At 37.8% G+C, this 18,530-nt stretch overlaps 2 protein-coding genes across 2 annotated transcripts; one reads left to right on the top strand and one right to left on the bottom strand.

Moving 5' to 3' along the window:
* Nucleotides 1-775: 775 nt before the first annotated feature.
* LOC126779474 (U4/U6 small nuclear ribonucleoprotein Prp3) lies at nt 776-11,231 on the bottom strand. The gene is made up of 15 exons (XM_050503479.1): nt 10,869-11,231; nt 9,887-10,051; nt 8,979-9,153; nt 8,054-8,237; nt 7,880-7,963; nt 7,641-7,762; nt 7,318-7,506; nt 7,079-7,206; nt 6,573-6,769; nt 3,015-3,162; nt 2,506-2,659; nt 2,096-2,151; nt 1,804-1,953; nt 1,310-1,442; nt 776-995 (listed from the first exon to the last, which is right to left on the bottom strand). Exons 1-15 carry the CDS (start codon nt 10,994-10,996, stop codon nt 882-884), a joined length of 2,127 nt encoding a protein of 708 aa, XP_050359436.1. The 5' UTR covers nt 10,997-11,231; the 3' UTR covers nt 776-881.
* Nucleotides 11,232-11,507: 276 nt separating this feature from the next.
* On the top strand, nt 11,508-18,351 carry LOC126779515 (U4/U6 small nuclear ribonucleoprotein Prp4). The gene is made up of 14 exons (XM_050503564.1): nt 11,508-11,849; nt 12,420-12,529; nt 12,857-12,951; nt 13,286-13,444; nt 13,712-13,817; nt 13,921-13,991; nt 14,338-14,467; nt 15,161-15,285; nt 15,702-15,832; nt 16,270-16,354; nt 17,024-17,165; nt 17,394-17,463; nt 17,812-17,933; nt 18,224-18,351. The coding sequence occupies exons 1-14, from the start codon at nt 11,687-11,689 to the stop codon at nt 18,314-18,316; spliced, it is 1,602 nt and encodes a 533-aa protein (XP_050359521.1). The 5' UTR covers nt 11,508-11,686; the 3' UTR covers nt 18,317-18,351.
* Nucleotides 18,352-18,530: the final 179 nt, after the last annotated feature.

Genomic DNA, 18,530 nt, shown 5'->3' with positions numbered 1-18,530 from the left:
ACCTGGGAATTGAACCCAGGACAGGACCTCCGGGTCTGTAAAGAAAAAAAAAGCTAAAAAAAGCTACCTAAAGAATTTACTCACGTCTCACCCGAAGACGTTTTACTTCATATTTATAGTTCTTATATATCACACTTTAATTTAAAACCCATCTCATTGTTTTACTCAAAGCTTAAACCGTATAGACAGTTACAGTAACAGCCTGTGAGTCCCACTGAGAAGGCATGGTGCACGCTTTTCCAATGTGGGTTGGTGGAATACACATGTGGCAGAATTTCAATCAAATTAGACACACGCAGGTTTCCACACGATGTTTTCCTTCACCGTAAAGCACGAGATGAATTATAATCGCAAATCAAGCACATGAAAGTTCAGTGGTTCTTGCCCGGGTTTGAAACCACGATCATTGTTAACCCACTGTTAAGATTCACACGTTCTAACCACTGGACCATCTCGGCTTATAGACAGATGATTATTTTAATTAATCGCTATATATTTAACATTAATAAATAAGATGTTATAAAGATTATACATTATGATAAAAGACCTTTGAGTTAGTCTTCGTTGATTTTGATACAAGAAACATAGAATATAATTCTAGATAATTATTACTTGTATATACTTGATGAAAGTGAGAAACTTCTAAGTTTCTTGTGGTTCTTCTCTTCTTTAAAATGATGATACCACTTTATTTGTATGAAACTCGTGGTTTCAAATTAATGACGTATAGTAATGAGGCTAAAGGGAAATACATAATTAAATGAAACAAAAGCAACACGTTTTATGTATTTATTTTTAATATTTTACACGCCGTGTTTAAAACTGCATGTCAGTATCTTGGGGTCTTGTCTTCCGTTAGGGCTCCTGTGCCTAGCCTGTGTCTAGGGCTCCTCCGCGCCAGCCCCGAGCACGGCTCCGCTGTAGGCGAGGTCCCAGTAGTGCTCTACGCCGTGCTTGTGGAACAGCTCTCTCGCTTGCTTCTCCGTCGGCATCACCTGGTGACATCAATGACAAATCACGACTAATATTATAAATACGTGTTAAAATACGTAGGGCGTGTTGTAAGATGCCTCACCCATTAGAACAGTACGGACGAACAGATCGATTAGAGAAAGAAAAAAAATATCATTGATAAAAAAAAAAAAATGTTTGTTCAAAATCAATAAAAACACTTCCTAAATATTAAACAAGCAATTAAGTTTTTCTATTCTAAAATTCCTATTTGATACTTTATATAAATAAATACTTTAACTTTAAATAAATAAACACTAATATAACATCTTATAAGATGACTGAACCAATTTCTGACTTTGAACTTGATGTCTCCGAAGGCCCTCTTGGCGGTGGCGCCCTCCCACACGAGGTGGCAGCTGTTCCCGGTCTGCTGACCGTCCGCGTCCTTAATGATCTCTTCCTCCCATTTGATTCGATGCAACATTAGGCTGTTGACGATAATTACATTATATTATATAAGCTGTATCGCACGCTACATTGTACACTCGGCGACATAAGTGGAGGACTTGGAGACGTGACTCGTGACACTTTTGCTGCAGTTTGCGTGTCTGTATGTTTACAAACATATATTAAAAGACGCGCGGCGAGCGTGACATTTGAGCTCATAGTTTATGACAAATAATAATAGAATATATAAACATTCACTAATTATTATTTTTAATTGTATTAATTATTTTTTTAATAGATTATACACAGTAAATGAAACTTCGCTCCAAATGATGATTAGGTTATAGAGATAGATTACTGGATGGGGGATAGTAAAGTCTAATTTCCGAAAAATCTACTGACCGCTTGTACTTGGCGTGCTGCTTAGGTCCTCCCTCCACCACGATGACGCAGCAGCCGCGGTGCAGCACGACGCAGCCCGTCATATGCAGCTGCTGCGCGTTCACCTCCACCTTGAACTTTGCGGACGCGCACTCGAACAGGTCCTTCACCCTGTGGGGAGACGTGGTTGTGGTCACCAGGGATCAAAGCGTGTCAAATAACTGGCATTCATTACCGCCATAATTATTCAATATATTTTAACCGTCTCCGACTATTCAATAAAAACTAAATACCCCGTCAGTTGAGGACATACCTGTAGACAGCAACGTGGACGCTCATCGACGTGTCCTCACGTATCTTTCTGTCGATCTGAAATTAAATATAATGTTAACGTAATGTTATAACGTGAAAAAGTCATCAATCAAGCACTTTTTATCCCTGGATAAACGCATTAAGCGTTTCCCCCACGTAAACAGTGGGGGGTATGTGTCCAAGACGCCGAGTGCGCCCCGAACATCGGAATACCCACTAAAACCCCAGCGGTACCCTTTCCGTCTTAACGAGCGCCACGGGATCGCTTGCCCATGCTACCGTGGTCAATCAAGCACTTTGTGAACCAGTCTTTAAGCGTTTTCTTTTATATTTTCTAAGCGTATTGCATTTATAAGAAATATATAATTAATTATATTATTGCTCCATGGTCACGTTATCAAATAAAGTTACCTTCTCCCGTTTCTGGTCCTTCGTGAGCGCCCTCGCCTTGTTCGCTTCGAGATGTGTCTTCTGCCGCTTCGCTATCTGCTCCCTGACCTTCGCCTCGATGGCTGTCGGGTCCTGGACTGCCTCCGTACCCAACGCCCTCATCAGGTTCGATATCCTGTGTAACATAAGTATAGATAATGTAATTTTAATCTTTGTCATATCGAGTTACCATAGTTAGCTGCAGGACAACTCATAAGTAGCGAGTATAAATATATATATTTTTATAGTCACCAACGCTCATAGAAATTGGCATTGTAAGAAATGTTAACCATCGCTGACATCACCAATGCGCCACCAACCTCGGGAACTCAGATGTTATGCCCCTTGTGCCTGTAATTACACTAGCTCACTCAAACCGGAACACAGCAATACCAAGTACTGCTGTTTTGCGGTAGAATATCTGACGAGTGGGTGGTACCTACCCAGACGAGCTTGCACAAAGCCCGACTACCAGTAAATAATTAAGTTACCTCAATTTTGGTTCAGGCGGCGCCTCGAGTCCGAGTCGCACCTTCTCCTGTTCTTCCTTCCAAGCTTCCCTCCTGCTTTGTCGCCTCAATTTCTTCCTCTCCTTCTTCGTGAGGAAGACTGGCATGTATGTCGGTTTTAATGGTTCCGCTGTGGGTAACATTACAAGATTATTTAAGTGAATACATTATCAACCACCCTTGTACTTTTACCCCTTCTTAACACAAAAGCTATCAAGCGCCTGCTCAACTCCGCACGCGTATCCGCAGGCGGAAATTATTACTATAAATTATTATATTAACGAAAGTATGTTTTTATTTATTTTGCACCATAATATTGTTATTATTTGTTATTTAATTATAAATTCCTTTAATAATGTAGTATGTATTTACAGAAGAAAAGTAGTATATGTAGTATATCAGTTGTCTGGTTTCCATAGTAAAAGCTCTGCTTAGTTTGGGATCAGAGTTTTGTGTGAATAATGTCCCAGGATATTAATATAACATAAATTATGTATTGTCGTACAAATCATTGAGATATATAAGCAACATATAATTAATTCCAAAAACAACGATATTATTAATAAACAAAATACATCATATACAAATTTAATTACGTCTTATCAAAGCGACTTCCGCCATTAGTTTTTACGTATATACACTATATATATGGAAAATGTAACAGAATATAATCTGTTTATATAAAAAATATATAAAAATTATCATTGCGGACATTATTATTTATATACACAAACATACACTATTTTATTAAGTACTCTGTATGTAAGTTCATGGACGAAATCAAAACGTTATACGATTTTCAATCGATTTCGGCCACGGCGGCCAATCTCAAGAGAGATTAGCCAACTACGCAGGAGATATTATAGTGCACAAGTGTGTGCGCAAACACAGGTGCACTCTCTATTCCCTTACTCTCATAATCCGATGGGACGGCAATCCGACACGACCGCAAAGAGTTCAGGCGCAGAACGGCTTTACGTGCTTTCCGAGACACGAGAGTACACGCTTCCAACTTCCAGACTCCGGTCTACTACTGAGAATTTTCTGACAGAAAAACCCAATAACTTTTAATTGGCCCGACCTAGGAATTGAAACTAGGACCTCCGGGTTTGCGGCCTTACATGAAGCATGTCCAACGAGGCAGTCAACCAATATACTAGAGAATCTACGAACACATTACACCCAAACAAAGTTGAACGATAAACATATATTCGAATTAAGATAAGCGAATGACGTAACACAACTAGAAGGATAATACATACATTAGTACAATTGACATCGCGACGCGCGGTCGAATACGAATAACGAAATGTTACTACCTATAATAGTGGTCGTCGCCTTACTTCAAATCGTAGCTAAGAATCACAATTACAATATAAAAACATCGAAAAACCCCGATTTCGACATCCGTGTGAGAAGAGACTTGAACGATTCCGATATAAAACGCTTTAAACGCGAACTTATAAGTGATATACTTCAAGACATCGAAACCAAACAAGCGATTGAAATTCTAGATGAATTGGAAAATATATTGAACGATGAAATCGTAATAAGTAAATCAATAGATAATTCTAATGATAAAATAGAAAAAACATTCAAAAATGCACTCGAAGATGTAGAGGATACACGCGTAGACAAAATTAGACAATTTATTGAAGAAATATCAAATATAGACGAAGACAGTCCAATAGATACGCGTGTAAATCAAGACAATTTTAAAGTGAATCGTAAAACAGACGACGAAACAATAACAGAATCAATTAACAATAACTTGGAAACTACTCACGTTGTATTGGAAAATATATTAAAAGATAAAAACGTACTTAGTGAATCAAAAGACACTATCGCTGATTTAGATATAATATCTAAAATTGAAAATGAAAATATAGATTTAGATAATATTAGCCAAGAAAACATCAGACTGTTCGTTGAAAACACATTAAAACCAATAAATAATTTAAATCGAGACAATATTAAAATATATCGTTATACAAATGACAAATATGAAACCGAGAGTTTCGATTTTGATAAAACTACTAAAGAATCGATAGAAAATGATTACGAAATCACTAAATTTATAGGTGAACTAAGCGAAATAGTTAAAGATCTTAAATCAATCGTTATATCCAATGCAGGACACGATTTAACGACAAAAAATAAAGATAACAAACAAAAAAATAACTTATCTATTATTGAAATAATAAAAAAAGATCGATTCAAGAGGAAAGCATCACCGGACAGTGGATTTATGAACTTTTTCAATAATATGTACAACAAAGTATATAACATAACACATACAAATAACACAAAGAACATTGAAAACAATAAAATATATAATAACTTAAACGTTAATTCGAATAATCAATATAACGATTTATATAACCAACATAACATAAATAATAATAATGATATAATAAATAACCAGGCGTACCAATATTATAACAATGTTAACCGATATAATGCATCCAGTTATAACCGAAACAGATTAAATTATAACGGATATCAATATCCTATATACAAAGCTATAAATAGTACATCTAATAATATGTACAGTACAGCATATAATAACGCTTACAGCACATACCCTTACAATTATGGTTATTCATATAACCCATATAACTATAATAACCATTATAATATAAATAACTCATCGATTAATAATAACTTAACACGTGGTTATAACTTGAACGATTTTAAAGATTTTAACGATAATTTAAATAATAATTCAACGAGTACGGAACCCACGATTATACAAGGTTGTATATTGTGCAGTTATATTGGTTGTGCGGTAAATTATAAGCGGGTGGGTTATATGTGTATTAAAATGAGGGGTTGAGAGTTTATTGTAATAAAATTTGTGTTAAAAATATATTTAAGATAATATAATAACTAACTGACTTATTTGTACACGTCGTGAAGTCTGTATAGTTAAACATATATTTCTCTCTTTCTGTTGTAATAAATTTTTCATAGAAAGAAGAAGACGGCATCATTTAACTAATCAACAACATCTATAGGAAAACCTGGAAGTGATTATAAATAATCTGCGGTTTTATTTTATTTAACTTTTTAATAATATGTATTTTTATACTATGAATCTCCTTTAAAATTATTATTTAAATATACTTCATATATGTTAGTAATTTTGATATGTTTTATTTTAAGCAAGCCCAAAGTCATCATATTATTCTAAGCTATTTTTGTTTACGTTTCATATATTCTTATATACATAATTATTAGCAGTTTTATATATAGTGGCATTACTTCATATAATTTACACTTTTTACTTTAATAACTTCAAATGCCTCAACTCATCCAGAATTAGAGCTTAGTCTAACATGCTGCTCCAAGAGGGGATGGTCGATACACATGTAACCACCTACATCACAGCCGGGTTTCAGAGATGCTTGCCGGATTTGAATAGGCTATCTTATATCACTGAGTTGCCTCGACTCATATAGTATAGTAAGTGTTGAAAACTTTCAATGTTCAATCTAATGATGAGATGGTACCATCGCAACGGTACCGCACTGTACTCACTGGGCGGCCTCAGCTGCTGCGGGTGCTCCACGAGGTTGGTGATGGCGTCCTCGTTGACGTTGTCGACGATGTCGTCGGCGCCCAGGTTGCAGGCCTCCACCCGCTGCATGTCGGAGCGCTCGTCGGCCGAGGCCCCGACCGAGCGCTGGCGCTTCGCCTCGCGCTCCTCGGCCGTCATCAGGATTACGCTGTCCCACCTGAGAGCGAGATCATTCTGATTCAAATACCTGAGGCGAATTGGCGAAAGAAACTCAGGGGGATATTTTTTTTTTCAACACAATAATTATTTATATTAGTATTTGAAACTACCTGGAGGCGATCGTTTCACTCTCAAGGTTTCCGTATAAACAGTCATTACTTTCATAACATAGTTATCACAATCGAGTAAAGAACCGCTCGGAACGCATTGTACAGTAGAGCCAGGGGCATATCGCGGGGGATATGTAAATCTAAGGTTCGTTGCCCCCTCGCTCCCCCGGCGGTAGTGGGGGGGGGGTCTCACTCACCACTCGATGTCGGGCACGCGGTCGTAGTCGGGCACGTCGGCGGCCAGCAGCGCCAGCTTGGTGGCGGACGAGATGCCCGTCTTGCGAGCTATTTGAGATATTTCGTTCTGGAGCTTCTCCAGTTGCGCCTGCGGGCCACAAATTCACCGATCAGGGCAGGGCAGCGACAAACTCGGGAGAACACAACACCGCGTGCGTGTCCAGCGGGCCACAGTGCAGCAGCGCAGGGCGGCCCTCACCTTCATGCGCAGGCGCTCCGCCAGCTGCGTGAACTTGCCGGGCTCGTGGAAGCGCAGCGCGCGGCGCGCGCGGGCGGGCGCGCGCGCGGCGAGGCGCGCGTCGCGCCACGGCGCCGCGTCGTCGGCGTCGGCCGCGTGCGCGCTCAGCTGCGCGCGGAACTCCTCGCGGCGCTTGGCGCGGATGTTGGCCTGCGGGCGCCGGCACGGATTAGCGAACGGGACACTTCTACAATGCCACGGCCGGGTCGATAGCATTCATTTCATTCCATATCCCATAGAAACGAAATATTTTCCTAGACTGATAATAATAACGAAAAATTAACCTTAAGCGTGGGCGCGACGTGTGTCAACTGGACCCGCTTCCCGCTGGTGTCGATGGTGCGACCCTCGCGGTCCAGGATGAGGGGCGCCGGACCGGACGCGCCAGCCGCGGCCAGGGCTCCGCCTAAACCGTATGCCGTTGTGATATAATGTAAAAGTAGCAGCCAGGAAATGTCCCACACACAACTGTCTGGTGGTTACTCCACTGTTTTTCATCATAAATAGGAACTAAAGACCATACCCGCTAACTTTCTCTGTATCCTGGCCTGAAGTTCTGCTATCTTCCTCTGCTTCTCCAACTCCTCAGCAGTTATGGGTTGTACGGCTGGAATTAAAATTTTAATATAAACAAAATGTTGCCATTTACATCATTCTTGCCACATCTTTTGCGCGGGATATAAATTCCCCCACTTACCAGGTTTAGAATAAAGAACCGGTTTGATAACACTAGGGGGTGGTATCGCATTGTTCTGCTGCATCTGGACCTTGATCTGCTGTGCCGCGGCCGCTGCAGTGTTCACGTTACGGGTCTCCCCCTTCAGGGCGAGTAACGCGCGTTTGCGTTCTTCGATCTCCTTTTGAGCGTTCGCCATCATCACCTTGAAGGGGTATTCATTGTTAAGTTTGCTTTTCAGATTACATTTATTAATTAGTAAAACCCGTAAGAATACATTGTGTCATCTCACTCGCACACTGTTCACTCTGTTGCTCTCTTTAAAAGTAAAAAAAAAAATCATTAACTTAAAAGATTTACATTGTCACAACTACCGGCACTAGGCAAGCCTGTCTTAGCGGTTACAATTTCGCAAGCTTAAAGAATAGCTCGGACGATATACAATCTCATCGAGAATTAAATAATAATATTTCTTTATACGAAATGCAGCAAACATTTGGAATTGACCAGACACAAACCAGCGATGAACTAACAGTGCAATTTTTGGTTTTATATGTTTACAATTTTCATAATAGGAGATTCCTAAAAATCTCATATTTTTATAGCCTTTCTTTCATAAACAAATAGTTTTACTTGAAGTTGGGTTTTGTGCAAGCTCAACTGGGTAGGTACAACCCACTCATCAGATATTCTCCCGCAAAACAGTAGAACTTGGTATTGTTGTATTCCAGTTTGAAGGGTGAGTGACCCAGTGTAACTACAGGCACAAGGGATATAACATCTTAGTTCCCACGGTTGGTGGCGCATTGGCGATATAAGCGATGGTTAACACTTCTTACATACTTCTTTCTTGCATACCATCAGGTGTGCGGTGTCAGGTCATATGCTCGTCCGCCTACCTCTTCTATGAAAATGAAAAAAAAAAGCAAGTGCATTAATTGCAAACCTTAATTTTGTCAGCACTTAGACCAGCCATCTTGGAGCCAATGGTCTCCCCATCAGAGAGTATGGAGGGTAACTCTATACCGTTATCTGCTTTTTTGTCTTTATCCTCCTTATCCTTATCTCGATCCCGGTCGCGTTTCTCATCACGGGATTCATGTCTGTCATCGTGACGGGATCTGGAAAGTATGTATAATGTTATATATTATGTAGCACAATAGAAACATTAATAACCGATTTCAATTTATTTTTTAGGGATACATACAATAAGATGAGACTCATAGCATAATAATTAGCTAAGTTTCCTCTGATAAGAATTACACGATCACTAAAATTTAACAAAAAAAAAACCACATCGGTAAAACCTTTTTTTTTTTTTTTTTATAGAATAGGAAGGCGGACGAGCATATGGGCCACCTGATGGTAAGTGGTCACCAACGCTCTTAGACATTAGCATTGTAAGAAATGTCAACCATCGCTTACATATCCAATGCGCCACCAACCTTGGGAACTAAGATTTTATGTCCCTTGTGCCTGTAATTACACTGGCTCACTCACCCTTCAAACCGGAACACAACAATATCAAGTATTGCTGTTTTGCGGTAGAATATCTGATGAGTGGGTGGTACCTACCCAGACGAGCTTGCACAAAGCCCTACCACCAGTAAACCTACCTAAACCAAATATATTGAGATGAATTCAATCAATGGCATCATCTTTTTCTTTCAATCATGGCCTTGAATTGACTAAATAATCTGGGATTCAATGTTTGGTAAGTGATGTACATATATTTAAAGAAAATCTACTTCCTCTATACAATAATTTTTGTTGTATTTACTTTCCAAATATGGAAAATTTTCAGTCATTCTGTATTTTTATATAATTTATAAATAAAGTGATTATATCGATTACCTCTTTGAATCTTTGTCTTTATCTTTGTCATCATGTTTCCGTTTCTGCGTCTTCGATGTGGAGACCAGCTCTTGTGCGAGAGCTATTACCTTGTCGGCTAGCTTGCTTGCTTTCTTGGAATCTATGTGTGAAGATATCTTGTCTATTATCTTACGACGCTCGTACCTGGTTTAAAAAGTAAATGAATTAATTTAATTTATAATTTTGACATCTTGTATTGTTCAAGCTTTATATTATATATTGTTTAAATTGAAAGAGAGAAAAGGATTATATCCTAATACTGTTTCGTATCACATATATAAAGCCTACCATTCTATACCTCAGGCTTAAATCAAATTGTAACACTATATAACTATATAAGAATATTTGATTCTAATTGGTAGCATAATGGAAATGTATCGAAAATATATTACAATGGCCATGTATACTTTATATTTAAACTTGACTACCTCGTGTAGTGACTTGATTCCGCAGAGCCAGAGGTCCTGGGTTCAATTCCCAGGATGGGCCAATAAAAAGTTATTGGGTTTTACTGTCAGAAAATTTTCAGTAGCAGGCCGGAGGCTGGAAGTTGGACGTGTGTACACTCCCATGCCTTGGAAAGCACGTGACGCCGCCTAAACTCTTTTCGATCGTGTCGGATTACCGCCCCATCGGATGATGACAGCTAGGGAATAGAGAGTGCACCTGTGTTTGCGCACACACTTGTGCACAATAATATGTCCTGCACAGTTGGCTAATCTCTCTGTGATTGGCCGCCGTGGTCGAAAGCGGTCTGAAGAACATAATATTTAAACTAGCAGAGCCCATTGGTCTGCATTCTACAATATATCACTATAAATGATAATGAATCTACAATAAATAAAAACATATCGCCTATTTTCTTATTTTATATATATTATTTTATATATTACCTATATTCTTATATTATTTTATATTTAAAATAAGCTTAACTTTTTAATTAAATTTAGTATAATCTTACCCATTTGTGAGACAAGAGGAAACAGTGGAAAGTAAAGAGCTATCTGATTTTCCTATAGTCCTGTAAATAGCACGGTCGAGGGAAGAGCGTAAATCTTCAACCTCTCTTCTTGATAACTGGTAAGCCATAATTAAAATTTGTATACAAGTAAAACACAACGAAGAATCCTGACACCTTCTAGGTTATGTGGCTGGTTATATACATTAATCTATTTAGAAGAAAACTTTACACATTTTTAAAATACTTAACGGTTTAATTAAATGTTTTGATTGTGATAATTCATTATTTTAGAAAAAGTGCAATATTTATGCCTTATATTTGCATTTACTTTGAGAAATCTGACGTAAACAATAATCATAGACATTAAATCTGTGCATTGAATGATAGAAATACAGAATCAGAATAGAGACCCGAACCGAGATCAACAAGACAATTGTCGATTATCATTTATCGTTTTTTCTAAAGTCGATTAAGATGAAGAAGATTACACAATAATCTAAAACCTCTGAATTTACTCTATTTTTTTATGATTATTATTATATATAAAATCACAATATCAACATACACAGCTACATAAAAGAGTACAAGCTTAAGACCAGTGGAGACAGGCAATGGCAAATGACAAATTGTCATTTATAATGGCAACATTATTGTTTTGCTTTAGTGTTTAATGCTTATGAGCCGCCTTGTGTAAAAAATAAACAATAATTATTAAAACTGTTAAATCTAATGATCATTAATGTAAAAATATCATAGGCATACCAAAGCATAAAACTTCAGACAGTGTCTTAAATTAAAGTTCAAATTCTAACCTAAGAATGTCCGACGATGAAGAAGTAATTATCGTTAAAAAGCCCAGACAAGTATATTATGGCTCGCTGGAGGAACAAGAAAAGGCAAGGTTGGCGGCTTTGGCCGCGGCCGCCAGAGAAGGAGTTGAGGAAAGTGGAAAAGAGCTTGGAGATATACAAATTTCTAATGGTGAGTTTAGGAGTTATTTTAACAGTTGTTACTCTTTTCAGAAAAAAATATAGATTACATAGATTTACTGGTCGTATTGCATAGGCTTGCCAAAGGCCTTTTGCTTAAATAAGATTTGAGTTTACAACTTCAAGTGGTTTGTCTTGTTTATTTCTTAATAGTTTCTCCGGCAGTTTGACTACGGGCCAGGTGCTAGGTGACTTATATCCTTCTCTGTACCCCTGATGCTCCCTGTGCACAAATTTTCATGATGACTGTTTGAATAGTAAAGCCATGAAAGTATAAAACAAATAAATAAACAAACTGATTTTCTCATTTATAATATTAGTAAGGATTTAGGTTGTTTAGCAATAAACAAAAAAATAAAATAATATATAAAAATAAACTATTACTTAAACTCCTTCAAAATATACCCTACAGTACATATATACAAATTTACATAAAAAAAATAAATTATAAAATTTTTATTTAACAGAATTATATTAAACGTAAAGTTATACCTGAATCTAGACTTTATCGAGAAGAAGAGAAGATTTTTAACAGATAAATATGAACAAATATTATTTACAGAATACATGGAGTTGGAGGAAGAAATATCAAGAGATAAAAAGGCTTTGCTTGAAGAGTTTGAAAGAAGGAGAAAAGCTCGGCAGTTGAATGTATCCACAGATGATGATGAGGTATAATATATGTTCTTATTATAGATAAATCAAAGATGTGGAGTGTTGTTTTAAATGTTATCGTGCATTATGAGTAAAGATGGCTCATTGGTTGGAAGTGTGAATATTGACTGTTGTTTCGGGAGAATATCTTAGCCCAGCAGTAAGGCATTCACAGGCTGTTACTTTATATTATACTATTTATACTTCTGAGCTCAATATAAATTGCTTAACTTGAAAATTCAGTGACGCTTATCATAATTTGTCGCAATAGTTTTTGATTAAAATCTCAAAAGAAAGTCAATCAATATGTCCACATGTACATTGTAATATGATAAATTATTTTAGGTCAGAAGAAGCTTAAGACAGCTAGGGGAGCCGGTATGTTTGTTCGGTGAAGGTCCAGCAGAAAGAAGAGTTAGATTAAGGGATTTACTTAGTTAGTGAGTATATAAAGTGTATCAGTGTATACAAGAATATAAATAATATTTAATCATCTTCATTCTTCACCCTCCTCCTACTTTGGGACAAGTAGACAGCAAGCACACACATATATGTCATGGACATTTCAACCCACTCGGTATATATATGATGTCCAGTAGTGATGTTAAAAGATAACCTTTTTAATGCTAATAAATCTTTTTTTTTAAATGTAAATGTTAGATCGTGTAATAGAACAAGACATTTCCTAAAAAGTATTTTTAATAGGCACTTTTGTCTGAAACGAAAATCATTTTTTGCTTTCAAATAACACTAGCCATCAATAATGTTTCCCAGCCTCGGTGAAGATGCAATACACAAAAAGTTGGAAGAGGAAGAAGCCCGAATAGAAAGGGATAGAGGTCGTGAAGGTACATGGTACCACGAGGGACCTCCCGAGCTCCGAGAGGCGAGGTTGTGGATAGCTAGGTACTCTCTACCCAGAGCGAAACATAGGTGAGTTATTTGTTATTGATACCACCCGAAGATCTTTGTCCCACCAGCTCGATACCTACATTTGAGAATATTTACTTCAAAAAAGCAACAAAATATATAAACATTTTGTATAACCGCCGAATCCGGCTCGAAGGACCAATGTCCAGTTCTGCTTCCGCTGTTCCCACTATGTAGTTGAAATATTTAATATTCCAAAAATGCTAACTTCATATTTTAAGTCGAATCGATAAGACCTTTTACAAATATTATTTTATTAATATATTCCAGGTTGAACAAAGCTCGCGAGGAGTTGCAGCTGGCGGGCAGTGTGCGAGCCGCAGCCAAGCAGGAGTCACAGCGGAGAGCCTCCGCCGTCTCCATATACTGCAGCCAGGTAAACCATACTCCTAAAATATCAGCTGATAACAAAGCACCGAATATTCTAATGCGATTTTGGTCTGATAAAGAATTTATTTATTATGTATATATAATTTCAGATCGGTGACACGAGGCCGATAAGCTTCTGTAGGTTCAGCGGGGACAGTCAGATGTTGATAACGTCTAGCTGGTGAGTCAAGTATCATCAAAGAGCCAATCAAGTCATAGAGCCCTTACTGGAAAACGTTACTCGGTTATTCGTTAAAAAAATATCAATAAAAATTTCGCAATTACTTGGCAATAAGGGTTAGTACCGCCCATTTATCACGTATTCTACCGCAGAACAGCAGTACTTTGTATTGTTGTGTTCTGGTTTAAAGGGTAAGTTGGCCAGTGCAACTACAGGCACAAGGGATATAACATCTTATCTCTCAAGGCGCATTGGACTCTCAGAAAAGGTTAATATTTCTTACGGTGGCAATGTCTATGGGGGGTGGTGATCACGTATTGTATTATATTATAATTTCGTTGCCCAGGTCTGGTCTAGTGAAGGTGTGGTCGGTGCCGGACTGCGAGCTGCTGCAGACGCTAGCCGGGCACACGTGCAACGTCAGCGCCGCCACCTTCCACCCCCACGCGCAGATACCGCACCACTTTCGAGCTAAGGTATGCATACTCTATTCCGATAGTAAGAGGAGTTAAGATAAACAAACCTTAGATTTACATATTCCATGATATTTTCTAACAGCTCTGCTGTATTATACATTACATTTTTTTTATATTATACGTAGGCGGAGGAGCATATGGGCCACCTGATGGTAAATGGTCAACCAACGCCCATAGAGATTAGCATTGTAAGAAATGTTAACTATCGCTGACATCGCCGATGCGCCACCAACCTTGGGAACTATGATGTTATGTCCCTTGTGCCTGTAATTACACTGGCTCACTCACCCTTCAAACCGGAACACAACAATACTAAGTACTACTGTTCTGCGGTAGAATATCTGATGAGTGGGTGGTACCAACCCAGACGAGCTTGCACAAAGCCCTACCACCAATGAAAACAACAACAAACAGTTTTTGATTAATATCTTTATTTATAATACAACACTTAACTACTTAAATCCACTATAATATTACTTCTAAATTTCCTATAACAACTACGCCGATAGTTAAAACGTAATTTTTTCACGAATGCACAATGAATACCACAGATTACAAATTAGCAATGATACCATTTCAATTCAAGGTCAAAGTTTTTTATTTTTAATTCTTAAAATAAAAGTTAAATATAGACGCGGGTGTCACGAAGTCGACATTGAACAACTTTAAAGAACGTTAAGTTTTTTTTTTCAGATAGAAAACAAGGGTGTGGATACGAAGGTAGACGTCGAGATGGAGACGATGGACGAGTCGTCTAAGGCGGTGACGATGGCGTCCTGCGCGTACGACGGCTCCGTGCACTTGTGGAACTTTGTCAGGTATCCTTATTTATTTTTGGATTACCAACATCACATAATTTGAAATTAACATTGAACAAAACATTGCCAATTCCCACAACATCGTGGGTTCAAACCCGGGTAAGCACAACTGAATTGTCATGTGCTTAATTTGCATATAATTCGATTTTTTTTTTATTCATCTCGTGGTGAATTTGATTATAATTCATCTCGTGCTTGGCGGTTAAGGAAAACATCGCGAGGAAACCTGCATGAGTCTAATTTCATTGAAATTATGCCACATGTGTATTCTACCAATCCGCATTGGAGCAGCGTAGTAGAATAAGCTCCAAACCTTCTCCTTAAAAGGTAGAGGAGGCCTTAGCCCAATAGTGAGGCATTTACAGGCTGATACTGGTATTGTAACTAATAAAAATAATGTGAAAACAATCCCCCAGTGACAAACCCCTCGCGTCATTGGAGGGTCACGGCCCGTCCCGCGTGTCCCGCGTGGAGTTCCACCCGTCGGGCCGGTTCCTCGCCACCACCGTGTTCGACCACTCGTGGCGACTCTGGGATCTTGAGACGCGTAAGTTGTTTCATTGCGTTGCAACTCGATCACATGTTAAACCATATTCTTCAAATATATATATATACATTTATATATATATATACATATATATATATATATATAAATGTATATATATATATATATATATATATATATATATATATATATATATATATATATATATATATATAACTATATAATATATAACTATATAAGTAACTGGGTATACCACTCGGTTTCTTCCGGTTTAAACAATACTCACTTGATTCCAAGCACTCATTACTTATTCTATACTCTACAGCAATACTTTGTATTGTTGTGTTCCGGTTTGAAGAGGAGTAAGTTGATAGCAGATTAACGATGTATGAAGTGATTTATATAACTTGTGTTCAGATGCAACTACAGAGCGGCAAAGTTATAATGTTTGTTATAATTCGATATTTTTTACTTTTCAGAAAAAGAGGTTCTACATCAGGAGGGACACGCGAAGCCTGTTTACAGTGTCGCATTTCAGTGTGATGGGTCCCTCATTGTAACTGGGTGAGGAATCAGAAAATATTTATTATCTGTAATCATGCAAGTTCCATGACATTTTTTACTGGTGGTAGGGCTTTGTGCAAGTTTGTCTAGGTAGGTACCACCCACTCATCAGATATTCTACTGCAAAACAGCAGTACTTGGTATTATTGTGTTCCGGTTTGAAAAGTGAGTGAGCCAGTGTAATTACAGGCACAAGGGACGTAACATCATAGTTCCCAAGGTTGGTGGCGCATTGGCGATGTAGGCGATGGTTTAGATTTCTTACAATGCCAATTTCTATGGGCGTTGGTGACCGCTTACCATCAGGTGGCCCATATGCTCATGCACTTACCTATACTATTTAAAAAAAAAAATTATCGACTCGAAAAATTTAGTAAATCTAAAATTCGAAAAATTTTAAACGGGAGTTTTCTTCGGCTCGAATAACAATCGAGTTTTTTTTGTGAAAAATTTAATTCTCTTAGGAATGACACCTAAAATACAATAATTGAGCCAAATCGTCGAACCAGTTTCTTATATACACGACAGCGAAGCAATTCTATATGCTTATTAAATGTTATATAAAAGAGGCACTTTGAACACTTTCTGGTACGCTTTTGTAAAACAACACTGTCGCACGAGAGTAACCGAGTGTTGCCGAGTGCGCGGCGTGACGTGTGCGTTGTGCAGCGGCATGGACGCGTTCGGGCGCGTGTGGGACGCGCGCACGGGGCGCTGCGTGATGTTCCTCGAGGGACACCTCGGGCCCGTGCTCGGCGCCGACTGCGCGCCCGCCGGACACCACGTCGCCACCGCCGCCGCCGACCACCAGGTACCGCCCCCAGGCACCGCGCGCTCACTCGCTACACTCAACACCATCCGAACCATTGAGAAGCCTTAATGATTTTATCGACAAATAGCATTTCACGAAATATATACCTGGTAAACCAATTTGTGTATTTGTAAAAACAAAATTAAAATCCGAAAGCGAACAAAACAGACGTGACAACGTCGTTTATGTATTTATATATATACACTCAATAATTACACCCAATTTCAGGCGAAAATCTGGGATCTACGTCGGCGTACTGCGATTTACACCATACCTGCGCACACGCATCTATTAAGCGGTAATATTGTATACTGTTATTTACGAGCGATTTATTTCTCTTAATTTATAATTTACTTCGACTCGAATGGTTATTAAACTACTCAAATGACCTTGAAAACCCTCCCCTCCACTTATAAATGAAAATATATTGATTAACGAAAAACGTTTACAAAACGTTTTAATGTATACGATGGTACCAAACTTATCCGATGGTGGATGGTGGATATCTATTTACAATTTATAAGTTTTTGTTTACTGTTATCGCTCGGCTCACAATAAAATAATCCAATGATCATCATTGGACAATCCATCTTAAATTAATAAAATAAAAAATTAAAGTTTTAAATATCATTATTTATGTTAATAGATGTGAGATACCAGAAAAGTCACGGTCACTTCCTGCTGACGTCATCGTACGACAAGAGTGCCAAGCTCTGGTCGAACCCCAGCTGGCATCCGCTGAGGACATTATCCGGTCATGACAATAAGGTAAGAGTTTCTATGTCTATAGAATATTTTGTCAGATAAACAGACTGGGTGTGTTTTGTATATATATTATAATAAGTTCATTTAAGTTTTTTATTTATTGTTTACAGAATATATACAAATTGAATAAATAAAAATTAAAAATAGTTACTGTACTGTCACTAGTAGAGGCAATAAGAGGGTGTAATATTGTTAATGAAACTTTTTGCACTATTATTCCAGGGTCCAACCGTCTAAACTGCAAACGGAACAAAAATTGTATGTCCATTGGTAATTTTAATTATCTGTTTCAGGTTATGAGTGCTGATATATCAATGGACAATAAATATATAGCGACATGCTCATACGATAGGACCTTTAAATTGTGGACCCCCGATTTAGTTTGATAAGTTTAAAATTGATAATAAAGTATTTGATGTAATGGGTTATTTTATTTTTTAATTATTGTTTAAGATTATAATAAATTAAGGCTAGAGATTTGTAAGTTTTGAGTTTTATTTTTTTTCTTTAAATAAAATATAAAAAAGTTTTTTTATGAACGGTGACCAAGTCAGGTCTATTTGTACACATATATACTCGAAGTTAAAATTGACTTTTGGC

Source organism: Nymphalis io, chromosome 29 (genome assembly GCF_905147045.1).
Source record: "Nymphalis io chromosome 29, ilAglIoxx1.1, whole genome shotgun sequence".
NCBI classification, from domain to species: Eukaryota; Metazoa; Arthropoda; class Insecta; order Lepidoptera; family Nymphalidae; genus Nymphalis; species Nymphalis io.
The sequence above is the reverse complement of the archived record's forward strand: the minus strand, read 5'-3'. Positions and strand labels throughout refer to the sequence as shown.

Coding starts and splice junctions, on each gene's coding strand:
- LOC126779515 (XM_050503564.1), top strand. CDS start 11,687: ATGTCCGACGATGAAGAAGTAATTATCGTTAAAAAGCCCAGACAAGTA. Junction 11,850..12,419: donor AGATATACAAATTTCTAATG/GTGAGTTTAGGA, acceptor TATTATTTACAG/AATACATGGAGTTGGAGGAA. Junction 12,952..13,285: donor TTAAGGGATTTACTTAGTTA/GTGAGTATATAA, acceptor AATGTTTCCCAG/CCTCGGTGAAGATGCAATAC.
- LOC126779474 (XM_050503479.1), bottom strand. CDS start 10,996: ATGGCTTACCAGTTATCAAGAAGAGAGGTTGAAGATTTACGCTCTTCC. Junction 7,964..8,053: donor GGTTCTTTATTCTAAACCTG/GTAAGTGGGGGA, acceptor TTTTAATTCCAG/CCGTACAACCCATAACTGCT. Junction 1,443..1,803: donor CAGCACGCCAAGTACAAGCG/GTCAGTAGATTT, acceptor TATCGTCAACAG/CCTAATGTTGCATCGAATCA.